Below are 25837 nucleotides of genomic sequence, written 5' to 3'. Positions count from 1 at the left end.
TTTTTATCCTGTAATCAACGCAAAATAAACACAACCATGAACCCAAACTGATTTACCTGGAATTGTACCTGCAAAATCTCGGTGATCCTCGTTCCAGTGTACGCTAGGTCGCTCTTCCTCTTACCCTCAGGAAACATTGAAACAACAAAAGTTGCTTACTCAGACAGACACTCACGCTCTCGCGGTAACAACAACAGCTGTCGCTCTCAGAACCAACAATACAGCGAACAAACAAAAATAATTTGTTGTTGCACCAAAAGCTCAGTCGTTTCAATACAATTATTCGATGCTGATTTTATATATATATTTATATGAGCGAGCTTTGGCCACATGGTGAAAACGAGCATTTAAACAATATTCCATCTAGCTGAACGCTAGAGGGCGCAAGCTACTTCCGGTGCATACTTCATAACGGTTTTAAGGGTCTACATTTTAAAATGGTTTCTTTAAACAAAGCCTTCATTTCCCGATTATTACAATCGTTTTGTTATCTAGGGCAATCCGTAAAACTAAAGAATTTTACTTTTTGATTCAAAATATTACGTTACCAAAATACAAGCCCGCAACTGAACCATTCTCTCTAAAAAGTTAGACAATCCATAAGCATTTACAACCGGTTTCGATTTAAATTTAACTTTTCAATAAACAATTTATTAATTGTGAGAAAATTGAAAATTGGTTTATAATAAACATGCTTTGTGTGAATATATTTCAACGAAATCTAGATAAACAACATATTTTGAAGAGAAAATTAAACCTTTCGTTTATGAAAAAGATCTTTCGAATAAAATATTCAAGACATTTTTTTTATACCATAACAACTTCGTTTATGTTTATTTGAAATAATGTTTTAACAAATGATTCATGAAAAATTGACCTTAAAAGTCTATTCATTGATTCATTGACCAAATGTTACATTGGCTCTAACGGTCTTCTTTAAATTAGGAATTTTCAAACACTCGCTAATTTGACTTTTAGTGTGAAAAGCTCTTCAAAGCTCCTAGCGAAACGCAAAAGGACCTTGGTAGGTGTATTCTGGTAGGGAGGCCAAAAAGTTTCGCCACCCCAGATATTTCCAGCCTTTAATGATTTGTTTACAACTTGGTTGCCCTGCAATTTACCGCTAGCATACGGAGCTGCCAGCCCAGCTTTTCACCCCTTTCCGTCCGCCTGGAAAAGCTTTGCTCGGCGGTCAGAGGATGTCGTGTCCTGCGTGTGCTCAAAAATTCAATAAAAAGGAGGCTCGTTTCTGTTATGGCCTAGATGCCAGCCGAGCGTTCGGTTCAACAGCCGAATGCGAGCCGAGGAAAAGTTGGTCACCGGGTGGAAAAGTGGGAAATGGGAAGCGGGAAGCGGGGGCAAGTAAGAAAGTGGGAAAAAGTAGGAGGCAGTGCGGAGCAAGGAGAGAGCTTCCAAGTGCAGTCGAGCTCAGTTGCCACAGGACAGTCGAGGCGAGTGCTCGTCCTTGGTCGCAACGGGCTCCCGGAAAAGCGGTCCTTCGGCCTCCGAGTGACAGGATTGTTTTGGTTACGCGACTGCCTCGGTGTTGGTGAACATCTGTGTGTGTTGGTGTGTGCTTAAAAATATATTCGCCATGAATTATTTACCCAAAACGAGAGCTGGAAAGTTTTGAACAGTGCGAAAAGCAAAGCGACGGAGTGGAGTCAGCGGAAAGTTTCGCCCCGAGCCCTTTGACGTTCAATTTGCAGCAACATCAAGGATGCAGCCTCCTCATCCCAGTGACGTGGAATGCATTTTCCGTAACGCAGTAGGTGACTCTGTTCCGCTCTCATTTCAGCGCAAAACCCCCCCATTTTCCCACTACCATCTTTGCCAGCTCTCGCTCTCCATTGTTTTCCCTGCGAGCGTGTAGCGTTTCGATTTCGTTAGAAAATCGAAATAAAAGCGGGCCAGGACTCGAGTATTGTGGGTGTCGTTGCTGCGGCTACCTGTAGATGCCACATAAACACACGGATACGCGACTGACTGGGCTTGTGTGTGCGAGTGGCTGGCGAGTCCTTGAACGGGGCTTTTGGTCGTCCACCCCCATCCTCATCCTCATCCTCATCCCCTTCCTCATCCACTTCCACATCCGTATCCCGTGTCCATGACTGCCTCTGCCACTGCCCGCTTCCGACTCTAATTAATTTACAATTCAAGGTCCAATGCGCTGCCACTGAAGGTTAAACATGACGAACTGGCGATTTTCGGAGCGGTTTTTGTGTGAGACTTTTTTAACTGCAAGCTGGCAGCCGTAATTGAGGCACTTCCGCGGAAGCTGCACAAAACTTTTCCCAAGAATCGCCGGCAGTCAAGTTTTTTGCTGGGATATGGACCGAGTTCTGTCTACTCGGAAATCGTGTAATTCGATAAAGTGGAAAGTTAACCAGGGATCATCTTGCAGTTGAGCGCACACAAGCTGTAATTTAATTTGGCCACTAGTTCCCCCGAGACTCGTCGGCAATTAGGGCTAACTAAACAATAAACCTCTGGCCGAAACACTTGACGCTCTAGAGTGGAAAACCCGCATTACGCATACGCCACATCGGCAGTCTGGCAACTTCGAGGTGCGAGTGGGTGGGGGGGAGGGGGGTCCGGAAAAGCTCTTCACCGCTGACCACCGCTGGCGGTGGCATCATAATCCTCTCACCTCTCGAAAAAAAAATCCCGCCCCAAAATGCAGCGGAGAGCGGCGGCCGTCTTACATTTTTCGGTTCTTTCGCCGAAAAACATTTTCATTTCTCGCCTGAGCAGCAATTTCAATGATTCCCCTTGCTCAGTGTGAAACGAACCAACAACTCAAACGAAACGAACGCGAGCGCGCGCGAGAAATAAAAAACTAGAATAGAATAGAACAAATTAACCTCTCCCCCCAACAACAACAACAACAACAACAACAACCCGAAGCGCTGAGGACGGGGGGCCCTAAACTATCCTAACTATAAACAATAATCGAATAAACGAAAATTTAAAATAATAGCGAATGAGTAATACCTGAGCGATTTATTAATCCGACTGCACGACCGCGCCAGAAGCTGACCGAGAATCTGACAAAGAATCCACAAGTAGCTGGCAAACGGAAAGATAAATAACTGCACAGATAATTGCTAGTCCTCGGTACTGGGCTCTAAAAATAACCCGCAAATATAAGCGGAGACAATTGCAGGGCACCGGTGCACAGTGGACGAACCCCGAGGATCTGTGAGTAGAAATTACACCCCGACCCAGTCTCGATCGCCTGGCTGCAAAATCGAAATAACAAACTTCAGTCACCTCGTCGCGGTCTGCGTCACACACTCGGATATTCAGAAACTCAGAGACTCAGAAACTCAGATACTCAGGTGCCCAGGTACTCAGGTGCCCAGACCCGCGGTATGAGAGTCGTGTGGCATCATGTGCCCTTGCCTTCTCCATCCTCGCACTTACAGTCAAGCTTCCCTAACTCGAGTCTCTGTCCCTATAACCAAAGTCGACATAAAAATGTCTTTATGTCTTAAAATGTTTACATATATTTATTCTTTTTTAACCAACAACGTAAATTTGAGTTTGAAAAGGACATTAAGTTTTTTTTGATCCAAAAAAGACAAGAAGCTTAAATATATTTTGAATAATTGGATATAATGTTAAGGTATAATGCTCATTCTTATAGATAACTCATATTTCTAACAGAATTGTAAATATTATAATCAAAAAACAGTTTGATGCAGACTACTTATACTTATTTACTTGTTTTTTATTCCGCAAATTAATAATTAGTGTCCTTAAAATGGGTATCTTAAAAATTAACTCTAAGATTAAATTTAAAAAAATATTGAGGTCTTAAGACTAACCGTTTTTGATTCCTAACCAATAGGAATGGTTTCAGTAACGGATTTAAATGCACTTATTTGTTTGTTATATATTTTTTCTAACATTTACTCAATATCGGCAAACCTAACTTTTAATAGAAGACAAATTAGTTTAAAAATTTCTCCATATGGGCCGACAGTGTTTGGTGAGTGCAAGTTCCACTGTGTTTGTCATTTGCCGTGTTGTTACTGCTGGTACCGGTACCACGAGGCGTATGGGGAATGGCAACCAGCGGATGGATGAGTGGTGCACACTTTTTATAGCCAGCAACAGTCACACAAGCCGCACAATCAAGCGCTCGTCTCGGTGTTTATGTCAATTTGAATTTTGCATGCGGCCACTAAACTTGAATGTGCTGATGTGTCCTTTGTGCCGATGTTGTTGTTTTCGTCCTAAGTGGGCGGGGGGTTGGCTTGGCGTAGAAAGCGGGGAAAGCGGGGGGAAGCGGAAGTTAGCGCAAACTGCGCTCCATTGCAACTTTGGGTTTGGGGGAAAAGGGGGGAAAAGGGGCGGAGCACTTGTCGGGCGGAAACGGATATCCCGTGTGCTCTTTGCCTAGTTCGCCATCGCCGCCAAGCGCGTATCCTGTTTGTCATTTCATCAGCCTCGTCGTTGCTCCTTCAGCTCTCCTTCTGGTGTCCTTGCATTTGCTTCACAGGAAATTTTAAATTGAATGTGCGCCCTCCGTTTGTCTGTGTGCTGCTTCTTTGGGTTTTGCTTGTTGTTTGCTCTGCTTTGCTGGATGTGTCCTGCTTTTTCTCTGATTTTCCATCCTGCTTGCCACTGGGTCAGAATTGTTGATTCAAAGAAGTCACATGAGACGAAATAGAAAAGAAAATATAACAACAGTAGGATAGGAGCTGTTTACTTGTCCATGTTTACCAGGAAATTCATAAATTGTGATTAGGTATGTACCAAAGCAACCCAAAGTGCTTTAAAATGAATGCTATATTAAAGTCCAGAAAGTTTTTTGAAGTTTTATGACTCCTGAAAAATGAATAAAGAATTTAATGGGAGTTAGACTAATTTTGATTTTAAAGTTCTCCGGATATGTCTGCTTATATGATTACTTCAGTTAGTTTTAAAATTAAATAATTTTTCTTATATTATCGAGATGTGTAACAGACTTTGCAAATATAATAGATACTCATAGTTACTGGCATCCTGATTATAAAGTTAAAATACTTTCAACACAATGAGTGTATTTTGTTTTAGTCACAAATTAATAAGTTCTTTCTTCTTTAAAAGGGATGTATTTTGCTCTTCAAATATTTAGAAACGTGGCAGTCAATAAAAAGATCTTATAACCAAATTAAAGAAAAACTGGTAGAATAATAAAGACCTTAATTTAAAATGTGGGTTCATACCCAACCGATTTTCTATTCAGAAAGCAGCACAACGGGACAAAGGAGTCTGTCGGGGGATTAGGCGCCGCATGTATCAAGGGGCGGAATAAGGGAATTGTTCCGTCAGTTGCTGGACCACTCCTGTTGCATATCTTGTTTACCGGCTCAACTTGCCACTCGGTGGCTCGTGTGTCCTCCCCTGCTGGGCCTAGCTGCTCTTTCTGGGCGGCACAACTTGCATATTTGCCAAGATTTATGTCTGCTGTCAGCCACACGCACACTTATGTAACAGCTCCCAGAAGCAACCTAATTTCCGTTGCTGTTGCTGTCGCTGGTTAAACAAATTTCAGTTCAGCCTCTCATTGCACATCCGCTGGCCCCTTGACAACTTTCCAATCGGTGTCGCCTCACAGCAGGACTTCATCGCTCCATCGCTCCCCGCATTCCGGATTTCAAATTCCAGATTCCAGAGAAGATTCCGTGGGTGCGCGTATCTGTGCCAAATTGTCGGGCCCAACTGGCAGGATCCAGTAGTGCGGCCCATGCCTTCGAGTTTTAGTGTTATTGTTATGCCTAGTTGCTGTTGTAATCCTTCGGCCCTTACATCCTAAAACGCACACACTAACGCGTAATAGCGGCTGCTACACCCATAAACACTTAACGTCGATGCGATGCTGCTGATGTCGATTGCTGCTGTCTCCCACGACTTTGTGGCTTATCGCGGCAATCCAGAAGCACCGGGATCTTGGGTAGCCCTAGTCGCACTAAATATCCTTCTCAGTGTCCTTCTCAGCACAGCTGAGGTTAAAATTTAAGTACTTACAAACATAATTTACTCAGAACAGTTTTGTTTTAAGAATCAGATTGAGAGGCAATAACATTTATTATGTAAGTCTGGCATTTTATGGCATACAAAATCGAGTAATAAATAGTGGAATGCTTATAAACAATGAGTTAAAAAAATGTCAAAATATTTCTAAGTACTCTTATCTATTTGTTAGTAATTGTAATCCCATGTGAGGCATAAATTTGAAATTTAACGTTCTGATCCGGCGCGAAGGACCAAAATGGTATTTTGTTTCAATCTTTAGTGCCATACTGAAAATTTTGAGTTTAAAGAGTGGGGCCGAAAAATGTTGTTTACGTCATCACCGTTTTTAAAAACAAAAAAATATATATTTAAAAAGTATTTGGGAGTAGTCATCTCAATTGGGATCTTGATCGGTGATACCCCACCGATAAGTTTTTCAGCACCAATTTGTTGTAAATAGTTACACTTTTTTAAAAGCCCACCACTATTTGGTTAACCGAAGCTGTAGATGCTTGCAAGTGTGAGTGCGGGCGAGCAATTTCCTCGAGTGCGTGTGTTGGTTGACTTCAAGCAGCTTCAAGTTGCTGTCGCTCGTTGTTCTCGTTATTCTTATTATGCCAGCCACCCACCCCCTCCCCCTCATAACTGCCATTTGCGTAAGTGTAAGTGCATAGTCGTGTATGGGTGTGCAAGTGCATGAGTGTTGGCTCTCAATCCTTTTGTATTTGGCACAACAATGAAAGTTGAAAAGGGGAATGGGAATGGGGAAGGGGAAGGGGGAGTGGAAAAGAGGAGAACACTTGCCACATGTGTATGAATATTTCATTAAATATATCGGATTTCTAGAAGCCCCCTGCCTCCTCTGATCCAATTTCGCCGTCAGTCAGCTGTGAAAAGCCGTCAAGTCCTTACGAAGTGCCTGTACTTTGGCCTCATTTGAAGTGGAATTGCTTTTGCTTTTGAAACGCATCAACCGATTTTCTCTAATTACTCAAATGGAATTGAAATATAATAATAATAATAATAATAATAAAATATAATCGGATTTGTGCACGCAATGCTTAAGATTTTCTACTTACAAATTAGATGGGGAACGTAACAATTTATATTCAATAAAATACGAAAACTCGGGCTCTGATAGTTCCTTTTGTTGCATTGGAAATAAGTAAGAACTCGAAAACATTACTGGAAGAATCAAAAATATATATTTTAAAAGAATTTAATGGTAATAGAAAAGTAGTTAGTTTTAGAGGGTTTTTAAAAATAAATCTAACAAAAATGAAAGGTACATTTAGGGTAATCATTTAGAGCTACCTTTTAATGTAAAAAATAACTTGTCCAAATATATGGGAAATTAACAATAAGTAAAACGTTAGCAAAGCACTCACTTCGTTTCCTTTTTTTTTGCGTTAGCCATCAAAAGCATTGTGCTCACGCTTCCCATTAGCATGCCAGTTTCCGGTCCATTTAAAATCTCCTTTCATGGGGGAGTATATCATCAATCAAAGCCGCTCGTGATGTGCATCATTTGCCTATCAGAGTCCGAGTTTCCCCACAATTTGCCATCACCTCCTCTGTGACCACAGGACTTCGTCTCGAACTTGGACTGCCTGTGAATTGTTTTCGGCTTGAGGAAATGTTTTCATTTTTCGATTTCCGTCATTCGTCAATCTTGCAGTGGAGGTCAAGAAGAGTGGGTGACTCACACAAGTATTTCTGATGCTGATTTCCGTCATCGTCCCATATCCGATCGCTTTCCATCTTTCCAGAACGAAGGAGCAATGGCTGCCCGTAAAACACGCAAAAAGGAAAACAAATTAAATGTCTACGAAATGGAGGAGATATCGTAAATAATGGAATTCAAAAACAAAAGCACAAATATGCCTGGCAATCAAAAGCAAATTAAAAAGAGCATTTTAAATTCATAATCTGCCAGCTAGGAAATTGAGATTGCTCTGTCGGGAGGTAGGGAGGTTGGGGAAAATGGAATTGAATTGCTTTTAGTTGAGAATTTCAGTGAGATTCAATAGCAACCGCTTAAGACAAATAAATCTGATTTCGCCGTCTTTACTGCCACTTTAAAAATTAATTATTTTATCCAGGCATCTTTACCTTTGGCGATATTAAAGTGTTCTTGATATTCTTGAAAAAGGGAAAGAAAACCTATATAATAAGAAAAGTGTATGGATATGAGAAAAAATCGAGTTGTCCAGGCTTAAAGGTAGTAGTTTTTTGGATCCATTGCGTTTTTATAACGTTTATTCAGAGCTAGTTATGTAATGTAAATGTTATGTTCTCCAAAATTTGTATAAATTTAATTTTTAATGGTGATTGCAAAAAAGTGCTAAGCAAACTTAGAGAATGATTTTGGTAAAAAAAAATCGGTTGGGAAAAGATTAAGATACGCCAAGAAAGTTGTGCCAATTCAAACTTTCAGGAAAGTTAATACTAAGGGTTTTTATCTATCTTGTCTTCCTGTCTACAAAAATATACAATGTGCAAAATGAAAACTTGGTAGAACTCAGCTTATTCTATGCCGTTAATATGACCAAAGTTAATTTAATTTGTATGTTTCCCGGCTTGCACAGAGTATGCTAACTGCAGGGGACATGATGTTCCACTCTCTTGTTTGTTTTTTAATTTAGAAATTGTATAACCTGTTTACTTTGGAGCGGCATCACTCCACTCCCTTCGAAGGAGGGTGCGTGCCAGTGTACTCCAGTTAATGGCCCGTGACATGTACTCCAAACAGGATTGGTGAGGGATTGTGGAGGGAGTGGGATGGGGAGGTGAGGGGCTCAAAAGGAGCTAAAGCTACTTTTGTGGCTGCGTTCTCGGCAACCGCCATGTCCCCGATTCAGTGGGGATTTCCCTAAGCTCCTTTCCGAAGGAAAAACTGCCAGATGTGGGGTAATTGCATTTACAGCAAAGTGGGGCACATGTGACGGTCGACTGCATGTTAAGTGGCCACTGGCCAGGGCACTTCAGCTAGTTGCTAGTAGCTAGTTGGACTCTGGCCATAAAGTGCATGCCCTGCTATTAGCCGGCCTGGAATAACCATGGCCGATATAATCCGCAAAGCGTTGTCAATTATCACCAATAAATATTGCTATGGAGGGGGCGTGAGTCAGCCTGTCATTCAACCCATTTCCTGGGCGAAGGCAAACAAAGCACATTGGCGATCTATAGATTCATTCATATTTCTTTATGCCCAAATATTGCTCATTTTGGTCTATAAGTAGCCGTGTGTGTGTGTGTGTTTGTGTGTGTGTGTGTGTGTGTGTGTGTGGTATGTAACAGCTGTTTTGGGGGTGAGAGAGAGAAACTGCAGAAGCGACAGATTCAGATTCTGTGGCCCATATTCTCTCTCACTCTGTATCTCGCTAGTTTGTCGCTTTCCAGTCTCTCGAATGAATTCAGCGAGGGATCCCTGAAATGAATTCCCAAACTCAGCGAGAAACGGAGAGAGGGAGCGAGTAAATTGGCTTGAATATGCCGTCAATGGTGGCGGCGATTTCTTTTCGCCTTGCAAGCGTTTGGCGTTTGGACGTGTCGCTCGAATGTCGCGTCGGATCCGCACAAGAAAGTTAGCTTAACTGGGCGTAAACGCAACGGGGTCCCATTCAGAGGTTCGCATCCGCCCTGTGGTACAGGGGAGATTCTTTCTCCCGTCGTCTCGTCGTGTGGCCGTCGTTACTACGCGATTCCGATCCCGATCCCGATCCCCCAAAACCGATACCGATCTCGACCGACCGCCAGTCGCTGCCCGCCGCTTGTGCGTTCCGCTCGCTCTTGATATTCGCACATATCCGCATTCGCCTCCGCATCCGCGTCCGGAGCGAAATCCGCTCCTCCAAAAACAGCTGACCGGATGACCGTTCTTTTGGAATTAACAGCAACATTTTCCAAGGCACGGGACTTTCAACTCAAAACCAACTCTCGAGCCTCAGCATTTTCAACGCGCTTTGACTTTCTGCTATTTTTAACGTGTGTGTTTGTGCGGCCAAAACGCACACACAAACACCAACACACACACACACACACTTTTCCCATTTCACATCTTTTTTTCTTAACAAATTTGCCCGAGTTTCGCTGCTTCTGTGCGTGTGTGAGTGGAAAATTTCGTTGCGTTAAATAAGTTATAAAACAATATAGATTAACGAACGAAAAGAGCAGATTGGGAAAACAAGTAAATACACAAATTACGGTTCAAATAACAAATAAACCAGTGAGAGTGCTTAAATCAGCTTACGTTTAACGCAATTGTGCCATTTTGAAGTTTGTGCATCCACTGAGAATACGGTCATTACTATGTAGAAGCCCAGAGACCAGAGCCAAAACCCAAAGCAATAGGCCATGGAGTCAGAATGTCAACGGGCATTTTTCGCCTGCCACTTGCCATCGTTTTTAAGGAAAATGCAATGTCTAGCACAAGCGTGTCAAAAGAAAAGCCCCAAAGTGCAAGGGTACTTCAGACTAACTACAGTAGTCGGGCCTGTTGGGTGTTAATACTTAATTTATGTGAACCTATAAATAATTTCAATTTAGAGAATGTGCTGCTGTTGACTGGCTCGGCCATCTTCTATATAATATAGTGCGAGTTGTACGAAAAATATGCTAAAAATACCGAAAACTGAACGCTGCGTGTTCGCTTTCACTGTGTGTGTGTGCTTGTGAATGTGTTGTGTGTGTGTGTGTGTGTGTGGGTATGTGTGTGAGCATGCGAAAGTGTGCGAGAGAGAGTGCAGTGCGAATTGATTAAAGTGCAGGCTGTCTAAACTAAGTACAATACAAGATGCAAAATGCAAAATGCAAAACGCACCTAACAAACACCGCCGCTCATCAACAACATCGACGTCAGTCAGTGTGGGCTATTATTTAATTTTCTATCCATCTAGCCCAAGGCAGAAAGAAATGAAAACTCAAACGAAAATTCAAACTCAAACGAAAACGCAAACGCAAACGCGGGCGGGGACAGTTTTGCCAGAAATTGAAAAGAAAAACAGGCAGGCAGAGTGAAAATGAAATAGACTTTGGCAAGCACTAAAATACGGTTGAACAATATTACGAATATTTTCGCTGCTCGAATTCGGCGAGCGAATTTCAGTTGCTCAGTTCAGTTCAGTTCAGTTCAGTTCATTTCAATTCAGTTGTTCTCGGTTGTATCCCATTTTGTTTGCCTTTTGTTTTTGCTTTTGCTTTCGCTTTAGCTTTGTTCGAAAATCTTTTAAAATAACAATGATACATGCCGACCCGTCTTTTGCAATGTGTTTTCTGGCCGCTGGCCTGGGTATAAATAAATGCTCATACGTAAATGTTCTTTATCAGAGAGTGATAATGTGGCCTGGGAAATATTCACTAAGGCTGCTCGAGATCGATTGCTCTATTTGTTGTCTGAGCGATAAAGCTTTAATCTATGGTGAACAAAGCATCGCAGTCTGTGATTTCTCATTTCCATCAAAATCTAGCACCTGAACTTACACCAGCGATCCAAGAAATGTTTTGCGCATATCTTAAGTATTAAAAAAAAACATCGCTTATCTATACAAATTTAAATTTGTAAAAAAACTGGATTTTTTTTTCATACCTGTTGAGGCATAGAATAAATTATTTAAATCTTCGAACTTATCTAGGTATATATATATATATATATTATATATATATATATTATATATATATATATTAAATTGAAATAACATATAAATGTTTTAACGCTATCACAGTTTTAAAGTTACTAACGCAGAAATTTTAGCTTAACCTTATTAATGTTTTAATAAAAAATATATATATTTTTTATCTTATATAATTGATAGTTTTACAAACCTGATAAAAATATGAATATTATTAAAAACAATAATGTGTATTTTTCATAAACAAAACTTACAATAAAAACTTTAAGTTCAGATCTTAATGTCAAGATTTTAACCTGCAACAAACCTAATATCCACAAAAGCATTTGAAAAATATGAACTTTTTTAGCAATTAGTTTTGATCAAGAACACTTTAATTTAAAGTAACCAAATAAGAGAAAGAATCTTGTTTATTCGGTACATCATGGTGTAAGGAATAAAAGTTGAGGCTTTCCCATCACTGTGCATTTCGAGCAGGTGTGCAAACATATCTCACTTGGCCATAAACACGCTTCGCCTGTTGCTGCAATACTTTGGCCAAATCTCTCCAGCTCGACATCAATTTTGTTTAAAACAAGGCACGGGAGGAGGGAAAATGTTGCCCAAGAATGGGGAGAACTTGCTCCTGGTTGCGTGTGTTTTCATCATCATTAATGTTTAAACAAAACAACATAGTCAGACTACACGGTGAGGAAGGAGAAAGAGAGACAAGAGAGAGCACCCTTCTTTGTTCTGCCCCTTTCCCCGAACTTTTCTCGATTCCGCTCGGTGTGTGTACGCTGTCTATTAATAACAAAGCTTCCGAAGAATTCGCCTCTCCTGGCGTCTTGTCTCGACTCATCTCGTTTCGAAAAACCCAAATCGTTTTGGCGTCGACCGCAAAAGAACAATAAAAGCGAGCAGCAGTCAGAAGCTAATGCCGACACACAGACTAAAGCCGTAAAGAAGCTGAATGTTTGTCGAGTACGTTGTGTTGCAAGATGATTAAAGTAAACAAGACCTGGGAGTCCAATAGTTCAAACATCGGTGATGGAGCACTTGCCATTCCAGAGAATTGCAATTCGTCTGAATTCCCCGATTGGGTGGAAGATATTTTCAAGCCACAACCCTAATAATGTGGCAGATTTTGAGATATGCTGCATCCATAGTGGCAACATTGCGTATACGCGTTTTACTCCGTCAGTTGTTTTTGCCAGACTTTGTAACAAAAAGCTCATATTAAATTGAAAAAAAGTTTGCCCAGTGAAATTCAATTCTGAAAAATTAAAGCAAAAATCTTTATTTCCATTCCTCTAGTTGAATAATAATAAAGAGTCATAGATTACTCACCAAAAATTTCCTTCGGCTCCAGTTGAAAAACACATGGCCCTGTCTAAAATTGGGAATACCCATGAATCTTAATCTAAGTAACAGCAAGAATGAAACCATAAACCATGAAGACACTAAAAGTACTTTTCGTGGCGTTCGCCTGCTACTATGCACTTTTCGTAATTTTCTACTACTGCTATCGGGCGTACTTCTGAACTGATATATGCAAACGTGTATATATATATATATATACATATATGTGCCAGGGAAACAGCTGAGCGGAGCAGAGCAAACCACCACCCACTCGAGAGGTGGTCTGCCATTGAGAATTTCGGCCTTTGACGTGGCTCGTGCACACACCAAAATCCACATTTTCGAGTACGAGTACACACATGCACATCGGGCAGATATAGATATACCTAGATACAGTATACATGCGATGATAGATTCGGTTGCTGCCAGTGCCAGGCAAAATAAAAACGAAAAAACGAAAAAAAAATCACTGAGAGCGGCCGTTGCAGCCGCAATCGAATGCAATTACATCGAATCCATAATGCATCGTCACCTCACATCGTCATCCTCTCGCCCTCGTTTTTCTCTAAGGTATTTTCCAAGCCCATCCCCCCAATCGAAATAATGAGCCCTGCATTCATCCCGTCCATTTCAGACCATTAAAATCGCGTTACGCGCGTGGCAGCTTGGCGAAACTTTTAAGGAATGTCTTTAAAGCAGATAAAAATCAATTAAACGCGCCTTATAAATCAACCGCAATATGCGCAATTTCCCTCACTCGCATAGTTCCTGATAGTTTCGCTGATTTATTCAGAAAAATCCAGTTAATGTTTATGTATTTTGTTTGCAGCAAAGATAGATTTTAATGGCCCACAAATATGCGCTTAAGTTTTACGTAAAGTCAATTGCATAATGCGATTTATTTCCTGGAAGACCCCTGTGCTTCTCTAGAAATACGAATCAAATTTATGAGCTATATGTCTTCCCTCTTCTTGCAGATCACTCGGCGACTTATTTTTGGTAAATGACCAAGGATGGCCTACGACATTAGCATAGAGAATCATAAACGCAACTGTCACAGGACATTGACATCCGACACTCGGTTTATGCAACTTTAAAAGTCGAGCCAGCAAAACGAAGGAGGGCAACAAATTGCAACTTTCGCGTTTCAGTGAAAAAACCTAACAATTTAACCACGCAACATATATTAACTAGCCCTAAAGCACCAGAACCAGCACCAGCAACACTAGGTTAAGCAGAGCAAACGAAACCAAGCGAAACGAACTATAGACACTATTTCACAAGCGGTATCAGATGAGGCAGCAGCCAGTGCAGCAATCGAGCGGAAAATCAATGAGCAGCAGGCGGAGGCACAAAAAGCCCAAGGCAAAATCAGCAGCATCCACAATTTTAAACCGCCCTAAACTTTAAAATCTGAGGCTCGAGCATGCAACAGGCTGGACAACTGACGCCGCAGCAGCAACAGCAACAGCAGCAGCAACTGCAGCAGCAGCAGCAGCAGCAGCAGCAGCTACTGCAGCAACAGCAGCAGAATGGCGGCGACCTTGCCGCCTATGCCGCCTCCCAGGCGGCCGGCGGTAGGCGTGGCCCCATAAGCGGCGGTCGCTTCGACTTCGAGGACGGCGGCACCTACTGCGGCGGCTGGGACGAGGGCAAAGCCCATGGCCACGGAGTCTGCACGGGTCCCAAGCACCAGGGCGCCTACGCCGGAGCCTGGAACTACGGCTTCGAGGTGTCCGGATCGTACATTTGGCCCAGGTGAGTGCTTGAGTCATTAGTCCCAAACGTTGAAGCAGAAAATTATCGTTGAGTTGCAAGAACTTATTCTCGTTAATTAAAAATCGACACCATTTTTTTTAAATAATTATAAAATGTATCGCCACTTTCTTTAATTGTTTATGAGCGTGAATTCTTCAGCTAAAGAAGTAGTGCAACATTTTAAGGGGGGCTTCAACCGTGTGGAGCAGAACAAGTATTAATTTTTTTTTTTTTTTGGTAAAGTACTTGTTATTTTTTTCAGTATAAGGTATAAGTTTATTTAATGAGTAGAAAAAGGTATGATCCCAATGTAAATGGGGAACATAGGAGCGTCGAACACATTTTTACGCTTCGTAAGTCCTGTTCTCGTTTAAACTTAAAAAAATTAATTTTCTTAAACGCACATAAATTCAAGTCTTAAAGAAATTGAAGAGTATAACCGGAAAATTGTGGCATGAAGATAAAAAAACTTGATCATGACTTAATAAAAATAGGACACGATGGTTCTTAGGGTTTTTTAAAAAATAATGGAATCTTACTTATTTACTAAATAATAAATAATAGGAATTGAACACTGTACATTTCTCATAAAAATTAAACAATTCAGCAACATTTAAATTGTACAATATTTTATTTTTTTAATTAACTAATAATTTTGATGTAAGATTTTAAACTTTGTTTTGAAAAGTTATAAACGTTTAACAAATTTTAAATTTGTTTTAGCATATATTAGCATAGACCGAATTTGTTATTTTGCATTTATATTTTTTTAAATTTAAAATGTTGTTGGAAGATGGCGGATTGTTCCAGCCGTAAGACCTACGTTTGGTAATGCTTCCGGATATTTAATTCCTTCCCTCTCACTTACAGCGGCTCACACTACGAGGGTCAGTGGCAGAATGGACGCCGCCATGGGTTGGGCGTGGAGCAGATCGGGCGGCAGATCTACCGAGGGGAGTGGTCGAAGGACGGGCACAAGGGGCGCTACGGAGTCCGCGAGAGCACTGTGTCGACGGCCAAGTACGAGGGCACCTGGAACGAGGGCTACCAGGACGGGTCCGGATGCGAGACCTACGCGGATGGCGGTAAGTGATGGGCGGGGCCCTGGGCGCCATACGCTGCGTATACGTAATGTGCATGAGATCATTTTGCGTTTGGTTTTTGGCTCACTTTCAAAACGGCGAACATGAGTTCGGTCTCTTGCCGTTGTTTTACTTTTTGACGTTTCTGTAATCATTTCTGGGAGCCCACGAATGTGTTAATGTGTGTGTGTGCCACCGCGCGCACACACATCCTTAGCCACGTTTACGTCTACCGACCGACAACCCAGCCTGACGTCATCTTTTATTTCCCCGCTCGCGCGGTTCAATGATATTTGGCTTTCCCGCCTCGATTTTCGTTTGTATGTACATATTTGCTGCATGAGTGCGGCTTTTTCTGGGGAAATTCGCAGTCTGGGCAAAACACATGGCCAAAACACGACCAAGTGCCGCCTGCAGAGCTGGCCAAGATCCGACATTGCCACCATTAGGGAATTGTTTTCCTGCGGCCAAAGTGCAAATGTAAATGTCGACCTTTACGCAAACAAATTGGCGCATAACTATCAATTAGCATTAGCCGACGGCTAAGTAGCATTTCCTAATCAACTTACGTAGCCTCTAATTCCACCATTAACCTGGGTCCCATAGAAGGAAACACTGAAAAAAAGAAACGTATAAGTGTAATGATGTTACAATTTATAACCATTGTGACCATCGTATAAAATAAATCACTTGTTTCACGTTTCATATATATATATAAAAACCAGTATATTTCCTGCTTTTACGGAGTCTAAAATCAATAGTTGATTTAATTTTTTTCTGTTTATAAAAATGCGCTGTATTACTTAAGACCATTTGCCATTGGGCAAAAGGGAAATGGCACGTGGAGCCATTAATAGAAACTCGGAGAAAAGGGCGAATAGTTGACAGTTAGGCCAACTCGTGTTGTAGGAGAATGTGGGATGGGGAGTTCCATTAGCATAACAACTGTTCGAAGTGGACTGCAGTCATTTGATGCACTCTTTTCTGTTGCAGGCAAATACCAGGGTCAGTGGCAGGAGGGAAAAAGGCATGGATATGGCATCCGCACCTCGGCGCCCTTCGGATTGGCCTCCCACCACCGGCGCAAGAATCTGCACGCCTCCTTGAGTTCCCTACGGAGCGGTGAGAACGGAAATGCGGCCAAGATGGTGGAAAAAGCGGAGGAGATCCGCGGCGGATTCGTCCTGACGGCCAAGTCCGATAAGCTGCCGGTGCGGCGCAACAGTCTGACGGACAAGACCGGAAAGAAGGGATTCCTAATGGTGAGTTGTGGCAGGGCTATGTTCTATTAGTGGCGAATTCCTATTCCTATTCCCCTAACAGGGCCTCAAGATGCGAAAACAGCGCAGCACGGGCGATCTGGAGAAAAGGGGCACCATTGCATCCGGCAGCATACGCTCCACCATGTCCTCGGCCTCCTGGATCAGCACCGGATCCGAGCAGTCCAACCTGACCACAAAGTAAGAGACTCTAAAATGTTAGAAAGCTAATCAATTATAGCTTTTTAAGCTGATTTTTTTATTCTTTTGATGACCAAAGTAAATTCATTTAAAATTGCTAAAAACTAATAGAAATAGGTCAAAATCTATTTAGGTTTCAAATCGGTAAAACCACTTCACTTTAAAAGCCTTTATATTATTTTGTCCTTGGGATTAATTGAATTTATTTAAACAATAATAGTTCGGTTATTTTCAAATTGCTAATACTAAATTAATTTAAAAACCCCGCAGTAAAATTAAACATTAAAATTTTTGAATGTCACATTCTTTTTTAAAATATAAACTTACTCAAAATAAACTAAAAACATGATAATGTAATTGCTAACATATTTAACAAGTTTATCCAATAGGAAAATTGTAGATTTGATTTTTTTTAATTTAAAACTAAAACACCCCTCGAGGATTAATCAGCACTGACAATGTTTAATTCAAATATTTATTTGAATTTACCATGATGGTGGTGATCTGAGTATAGTTTGAAGCTTTCTTAATAAAAGTAAACATATTTATATAATTTCCAATGAAATAAGAATTAAAATTCTCAGAAAGAGATAAACACTTTTAAGCAAGTGGTTTTAGCTAGTTTACTTAAATAACTAACTAGCATCAGTATGGCAAGTAGGGAGTTCAAAAACACAAATTAATCCAAGAATCTTCTCCCAGGTCCAACCACACAGAGTCCAATGCCAGCTTCACCATGGAGGACGAGCAGTTGGACCCCACGGTGGTGGAGACCTACATGGGCGAGTGGAAGAAGGACAAGCGCTGTGGTCACGGCGTGGCAGAGCGCAGCGATGGGCTCAAGTAAGTGGTTCAGGCATAGTATGTCCAATACATTATTAACAATTTTGGTCCACTCTAGGTACGAGGGTGAGTGGTACAACAACAGGAAGCACGGCTACGGAGTGACAACCTTTCGCGATGGCACCGTCGAGGAGGGCAAGTACAAGAACAACATCCTGATCACCAGCCAGAAGAAGAAGCATTTGTTCCTGGCGCGTTCACGCAAGTTCCGCGACCGCATCACGGCGGCGGTAAATGCGGCCCAACGTGCCCTCAAAATGGCCATGCAGCGCTCCGACATGGCCATTTCCCGGATGGCCACGGCCGCGGCCAAGGCCCAGAATGCGGACGCGGCCGCCGAGCAGGCCCGCATGGATTGTGAGAATGCGGTACGGATGGCTCGCGAATTCGCCCCCGACTTCAAGCCCTCGGTGCTGGAGCGATTCGAGAAGCTGCGCTTCCGGGAACGGGAGCGTTTCCGGCCGGGACCAGCGGCTGCCTCCGATGCAGCCGTGAAAATGGGAGCGGGAATCCAGCAGCAGCAGCAGCAGCAGGGTCAGTTTTCGCCCACGAGCAGCAGCGGATCGGATGCGTACGCCACCCAGGCCCAGCGCCAGCAGCAATATCTCAACATGCAGCAGCAACAGCAGCAGCAGCGTCGCATGTCGCAGCAGAAACATGAGTCAGAATGTCCCGTACCGCCTTCGATGTACTCGCAACAGCTGCCTGTCTCGCCGCAGACGGATCTGTCCGGCATGGTGAGCCAGGCTCAGCCCAGCCACGCCCAGGTGATCAGCGCCATCCAGCAGATGTACCACCAGCAGCAGCACCAACAGCAGCACCAGCAACAGGTCAACCAGCAACAGAGCAACCCGCAAATGAATCCTGCATATCAGTTCCAGCAACAGCAGCCGCCCGGCCAGGCCAAGATCAATCCCAATCTCAATGCAAACGCGAATGCCAATCTCAAGCAGAACCAGGCACCGAACCAGAACCAGCTGCCTTTTGGCGCCGGCACCAATCAAGTGGGCGTGTCGCCACAGCAACAGCAACTACTGCAGCAGCAACAGCAACAGCTCCTGCAGCAACAGCAGCAACTATCCCAGCAACAGAATAGTCTGGAACACCAAATGGGTATGTTCAAAAATTAGTTTACTGCATCTCGGCTATATTTATTGATCTTTTAAAAGGACATTACCAAGATTTTGGAGTTCCTGTATTGAAGAGAAATGTTTTTTTATTATTTCAAACTTTTTTATTTGTAAACATTTTCGTAAAAAAGGAAACAAAAAATGTTAAAGCTTATTGCAAAAGTTACCACCCTCCCCATATCCTTTGAGTCGACCTTATTTGTGATTTGGCTTCAGAAATAACCTTCAGACAGATGTAGTTTACAATGATTCAAGTAAGACCTTTGATTCTACGTATAACATAGTCTAAACAATAAGCCGGTATATAGAAAAACATTACCTAACAAATAACCAGATAAACGGCTGGAATTTTTAACAGATGTGAAACTTTAAACCACACTTGAGGTAAAGAAACATCTATGTTTGCACTCATAAATTCGAAGTCGATGTTTATCCTAAGCGTAATGTCCTCGGTAATTGCTTTATTTACTATTATTTTAAATTGGGGACCATCAATTTACTTGCTTGTACTCTACGTTTTTAATTTTAAAATAATTTAGTTTTCGGGTCAGCTGTTTGACAACAGGGAGCATTTTTATTCGTTCCCTCAAAAGCTGCCAATTTTGTGTTGATTTTAGGGGTTTGATAGTAGGATAATCTTTCAAAAAGGCCTCATCCAATAACTTGAACTTTTTTTTAAATGACCATTTTCTGCGTTTGTCTCGTAACATATTAACCTTTTGCAAAAACGTCATTAAAGGGCCTTGAAAAACATGGACCCTGGAAGTTTGAACGCCATCGAAGTTCGGTTCCTTTCGCCAGTATACAGATAGTATTTTGTATATAATAGTATCTATAAAAATTATTGTAATAATTGTCCTTTAAAAGCCATTTTTTAATATTTAATATAATGTTTAATAACCCCAAATCATGTTTAACTGGGATACAGATCAGTTTACAAAGCTATATTATAAACAGAAATGTATTTAATTTAATCATTAACAATTATTTTTCTTGTAGGAATGGGTCACCAGCAGCAACATCAGCCCCTCCAACAGCAACCCTCGCTGCATGCCTCGCCCACCCACAATGCCTCGAATCTGTTGCGTCGCGCCTCCCAGATGCAACAACAACAACTCCAGGAGGCGGCCAGTGCCGCCGCCATGGCCGCCAATGCTGCCGCCATGGCCGCCGCCCAGCAGCAACAGCGCAGCGGCAGACCGCCCATGCTGGGCCAGATGGGCCAGCAGTCGTCCATCGACCACTTCGACCACTACAAACGGCCGCCCAGTCGCGACTCCTCCATCGATCGGTACGCCCGGGCGGCAAGTCGGGCCAGCGGAGCCTTCTCCGGGTCGCGGCAAACGTCGCTGGACCGCTCCGGCCTGGCCGATCCGCTGACCAACGGCGGCGGCAGCGGCGGCGGGACCAGCACTCCCGATGGACGCCCACGGGCGGGCTCAGTATTCCGCGGATCCACCCCGCAACCTGGAGCCGGAACATCGACCATGACTGGCAACGGATCGCTGCCCTCGGGCACGGCTGGCGGCCGATTGTCGCGCGCCGGCACCCCCAGTCTGGGATCGGGATCGGGCGGACGAGCGCCCAGCCAGGGCAAGGCGGAGCCGCTCTTCTCCTCGCCCAACCAGCCGTTCGAGGACGTGCTGCTGCGCCAGCGGACGCTCGGCCAGGACATCATTCCGTCGCCCTCGCAGCCGAAGCGCACGGAGAGCCTCTATCTGCCAGCCAAGCCGGCCACGCCGGTGGGCATGGCCATGGGCGGGAAAGGGGGCGGCGGAGGCGGTGGTGGCGGCAAAAAAATGAAGGTAAGTCGGCATTGGGTGCTCCCAAGCTTTTAGCATTGGAAATAATGATGATAATCTTGTTAAGAAATTAAAAAAAAATCTGTTTTTATTTTTTTAAACAAGATGATCACCATTATATTCTATTATTTCATATTTTTACATATGTATGTTGGGATTATGCGTTTGCAAATAGTTAAATTTTGTATAGGTTACTATAAAGTCCAAATATGTGCTTAATATTTATTATTCCTATCAAAATCTAGGAAATTTCTTAGAAACTGCACTTAATTCTTCTTTTGTCCATCGCTAGCTTTCTGTGCTGAACCTGTGTAAAGTAAAAACAGTTTGGGTATTTTTTAAACGGCTGAATAACCGAACCGAATTTCCATTATCGTTTTTCAAATTCAAATCTACAAGTTTGGATACCTTTTTAGTCGGGACCTTTCAGAAAATGTTCTGAAATTTAAAATGTTAACCGATTTAAGTTTTTCAGAGTCCTAAACCATTATTTTTTCAACCCACTCTATATTTGTGAGAATAATAGAAAATTCAATTAAAGTAAAGTCAAGGTAAAGAATACATTTCCCAAAAAGCATGCTTGTCGATTTTCGGTTAGTTTGTTTTGAGAGACTCTAGAGTTAGTGAGATCATTTGAATTCCCGGGCCGGCTGCCTGAAATATTTCATAACACAGTTAATCCGCACAATTAACTTAATTCGTCGGCCATCCGTTTTCTGTGCGGGGGAGAAAGTGATGGTGATGGTGATGGCAGTGGGAGCTAGTGAGAGCCGGAGACTTAGTGTTCATTTTAAAAAAATATTTCTCGGCCATCGCGGGGCGAACATGTGCCCATTCTGGACTATTTATAGCGGTTCACGAATGCATGTTAGCCGGATCAGCCAGCCGTCGGCCAAGTTGGAATGCATGCGTGCCGCTGAATCTCAGAGTCTCTGAATCTAAATCTCGGAATGACTCTCAGAATGACTCTCCGGCGAAATGAACGCTCCACAAGTGGCCGTTGGAAGGCCGGCGACATGGCAATAAATAAATCCTCTCGGGAAGTGTCGCTCGCCAATGGTTTTTGTGGCCCCCCAATGGCGACGATTTTCGGGTAGTAGCAAACGACGCGTCGGCCTCAACGGATTACCTACCAATTCGATTCCGAGAACAACGACGAGTGGCAATATAATTATATATTTATATGTGCGGCATTCAAAACAAGAAAAAATACATAGGAATTCTGAAAGCAAAAAGCGAAAAGCAATTTTGTGCGAAGAGTCAGCGACAATATATCCGTTGTTGTTGTTGTTGTTTTGGCTCAGTGCCGTCTTCGTTAGCGGGTTGTTCGTTGTGGGTTGTGGTAGTAGTGACTATTTTTGGCTCCCCCTCAGTAAAGGCGGATCAGCCATGTCCAACTCGTTTACAAGTTGGAACCGCCTGTAGAGGAAAGATTACACAGATTGTCCAACGTTATGCAAGCGGCCATTTAGCTGCCCTTGCCGTAGAACTCATTGCCCCAAGACAAAAGTAAAGAGGCCCAACGGGAAATGGACTGGTATCCGGAGGAGGATGAGGAGGATCTCATGTTCTCGCCGGCTCTGTTGGCGCGGCGAGCCAGTGAGAGCTGGATCGTTGAGCCGCCCGTTGAGGTGGAGCATCCCTTGTTTACCGTCGACTACCACCATGCTGAACTAATTCGCGGAACACTTGCTTACCCATTTTGCAGTCGGTGCCCATCAATGTGACGCTGCAGCGGAAGAAGTCCATGCCCGATTTCCAGGAGCTGCCGCGAGCCACGGAGGCGATGAGCCGGGAGGAGGTGTCCGCCCTGGGATCTGCCCGCCGGGAGGCAGTGCGTCGCCAGATCGAGGTCAACGAGCGCCTCAAGGCGAATCCCTTGCTGTATTTGGTCAGTCCACAGGTTAAGGTGAGTGACAGAACACCGATACTTACATAGTATAGTTCGCTTGGCCAAATGCCTTGGTTGACTTGATTTCGCTGAAATTGTTTTACTATTAGTGCGACTAACATAAACCACCTTTTGTGCTGGCATTGTATGCTCAAAATGTTGACGCTAATGGCGCATTCAGCACTAATTAATGAGGTTTTCAATTTTTCTAAATACAATTAATAAGCATTTTGTTTTCAAGTTGATACAATTATGCACATAATGCTCTTGAAGATGATTTATATTTATTTCACAACAGAATTTAGCTAATTTGTTAATAAGTTCGATCGCAACACTAACTGTTTATTTAAAGGTTCACATTTTTTAATTATTTGCTTGATTTTAAATAAAGGACCGTAAATAACGGTAAACAAGAATTAGTTTATGCATATATTTCAAAAAGGAAACAGTGATTTTCAACATTTAATATAATTTTTCTCCGAAAGTGTATATATTAATAAAAAAAACAAACAAAAACTACCTTTACTTTGGTCTATAAAATTCATAAAAGTCAGCCCAATTGCTATTAAAATCTATAAAAATAGGTCTTTAGAAAAGATATATGATTATATTATATAAAAAACCTCATAAATCAGGAAAAATAATAGTGTACACATATTTGTTTTCTTTTTCCAAAAACCGGCATCACTTTAATCTTTATTGATTTTCGTTACTTTTCTAATTTGGCGATGAGTTCGAACGGAGCACTAACTGTTTCTTTAAAGGTTCTACATTTTCCAATTCGTTACTAAACTATTAGTAAAGGATTATAAATAAGAAACAAATGGCATCAATGATTTTAAAAACATAATTTAACACAATTGTCCCCAAAAACAATTAAAACTTTACTTTCATTAATTGTTAGCCGGCTCGAGGTCAGGATGTTGAAAAAATAACTCACTTTTTTAATTTTGGTTATTTGTCAATATATTTCGGATTCTCTTCGGCAACCGTCTTCAGGACAAATTTAATTTACACGTCTGCGTCCGGTGACGTGGAGTTGTTAACTATAAAAATCATAAAAGTCACTTCAATTGGTTTGCAAAATCTATTAATATATCGGTAGGACTTTTAAAAAGATATGATTACATAATAAGAAAAACCTCATGAATCACTTTAATTTATATTGCTTTTGGTTATTTTTTCTCCAGGACTGGTTTGTGCGCCAGCAGCTGATGCTGCTCGTCCTGATTTTTAATGTCGCGTTGGCGCTGCTGTTTGTCTACATGCTCACCTAGCGCCGGAGGATGCACAGGACGACGCGGGACAGTGGCAGATTTGGGATGGACGACTCGGGGCAGCGGCTGGCTTTGAGCCACTGTGGTTTTGGCAGCAACCGATAGTCCGGGATTGGCCGGGATTCGGGGACACTTCGCGTCCCTCGTCGGGTGGGAGAGCTAATGAGTTTTTAGCATTTGCAGTAAACAGTTTATAAACCAACTTAAGTATCCAAAGTACCATAAATGTATATCATATGTATAACTTGAGGAAACACGCTAGAGATGGGAAAAAGAAATCGAATTACAAGTCTAGACTGCAGCCAAATAATGGATAATTAAATTAACTCATAGCGCAGAACTGCAATGCACAAATCGTAGCAAACTTAATACTTAAACCGCGTGGCTGTGCAGCCAGTCATTTAATTTGTCGAGCCAATTAAACTTTGTATTTGTGGCTAACCGGGAGCTGGAGAGGAGATCGAATAACTTTATGCAAATCAATTTAACGAATTTTTCTACACATTTAATGTAAAGATAAAGGCAAAAAAACAAACAAACAAACAAACAAACAATACCTTAACCTAATCAATGTTTAATCATGATAAATAAACGCGTAATTTATTGAAACTCTGGCTACTCAATGTAATACATAATACGAAAGCGAAAGCGAACCTAGGCAAATGCAAGGCAACCAAAAACCAAAAAACCAAGAAAATTTTCCTATTTGCAATTGAAAATGCATTAGTCAGCAACTTAATCAAAACAAAAGGCAACTGAATAATACAAGTACTCATATTTATATATTAAAAGTGTAACGATGTGACACCTATATTTGTATAATTAGCAAAATTTTGTGGGACCGAAAACAGCACCAACAACAAAAGGAGCAGCAGCAGTATAGCTACAAGATATCTCGAGCTCTGTTTTTGGTTTACCAGTTACCAGTAACATTTTCGAAACTAAATTGAATTCGAGAAGGTATGGGCGGATTAACAGAATCTGGAAATTATATATTGTACTTTAAAGCAACGGATCGAGATTGTTAATGAATGAAGCTGTATATATACATTTTAAAATATCGTATAACTATAATTATTTTCTTCTCGATAATTTACGTTTAAATTCATAGCTGGGACGACGTCATTATTTCAACGTGTTGCAATTTATCGTTTTTAGTTTCACTTCATATACGATGTACGAATATGTTCTAAATATTATTATTTAATTTTTTATTTGTTATTTTATATGCATACATTATTGAAAAGAAATAAAACCGCACATTCGCATCTTTGCAAGTGTACTCTGCAATTTGTTCTAATTACTCCATTTGTTAAATATAAACTATCAAGTGCAATTATAGTGAACTATTAAACTTACTGCTTTTTTCGGCTATTTCGTGTGTACCGATTGGGGGAAAAAGGCACTATCGATTATTCAGAATATGGAAAACATAAATCGGACATATGTAGAACGTTACAAAATGAAAGACTTGAACTGAAAATCGTTGGCTGCTGCGAGAAATTAGAGAAAACTTGAAATAGAAACGATTTGCATTCGCCTTGATCAACGCTCATATATACGCGTTGTTTGAAAATATTCATAATGCATACAAATATATATTTGCATACGAAATTT

The 25837-nt window shown here is 41.8% G+C and overlaps 1 protein-coding gene and 2 long non-coding RNA genes across 8 annotated transcripts; 1 reads left to right on the top strand and 2 right to left on the bottom strand.

Moving 5' to 3' along the window:
• Positions 1-1461: 1461 nt before the first annotated feature.
• LOC128262039 (junctophilin-1) lies at positions 1462-25502 on the top strand. Of its 5 annotated transcripts, none has more exons than XM_052996060.1 (10): positions 1462-1768; positions 13955-14735; positions 15606-15820; positions 16811-17079; positions 17141-17277; positions 17980-18120; positions 18179-19233; positions 20250-21055; positions 22761-22961; positions 24134-25502. In XM_052996060.1, exons 2-10 carry the CDS (start codon positions 14404-14406, stop codon positions 24218-24220), a joined length of 3243 nt encoding a protein of 1080 aa, XP_052852020.1. In that variant the 5' UTR covers positions 1462-1768; positions 13955-14403; the 3' UTR covers positions 24221-25502. The 5 variants fall into 5 exon arrangements, with proteins under 5 accessions (XP_052852020.1, XP_052852017.1, XP_052852018.1 ...); XM_052996057.1 differs by lacking the exon at positions 1462-1768 and adding an exon at positions 2769-3201; XM_052996058.1 differs by lacking the exon at positions 1462-1768 and adding an exon at positions 9520-9635.
• On the bottom strand, positions 6470-7851 carry LOC128262052 (uncharacterized). Of its 2 annotated transcripts, XR_008268310.1 has the most exons (4): positions 7713-7851; positions 7395-7633; positions 7086-7191; positions 6470-6989 (listed from the first exon to the last, which is right to left on the bottom strand). It is a non-coding gene; the product is annotated as an uncharacterized LOC128262052 (long non-coding RNA). The 2 variants fall into 2 exon arrangements; XR_008268309.1 differs by having other exon boundaries at positions 7395-7851.
• LOC128262051 (uncharacterized) lies at positions 12736-13229 on the bottom strand. The gene is made up of 2 exons (XR_008268308.1): positions 12966-13229; positions 12736-12891 (listed from the first exon to the last, which is right to left on the bottom strand). It is a non-coding gene; the product is annotated as an uncharacterized LOC128262051 (long non-coding RNA).
• Positions 25503-25837: the final 335 nt, after the last annotated feature.

Source organism: Drosophila gunungcola, unplaced genomic scaffold (assembly GCF_025200985.1).
Source record: "Drosophila gunungcola strain Sukarami unplaced genomic scaffold, Dgunungcola_SK_2 000001F, whole genome shotgun sequence".
Classification (NCBI taxonomy): Eukaryota; Metazoa; Arthropoda; class Insecta; order Diptera; family Drosophilidae; genus Drosophila; species Drosophila gunungcola.
The sequence above is the reverse complement of the archived record's forward strand: the minus strand, read 5'-3'. Positions and strand labels throughout refer to the sequence as shown.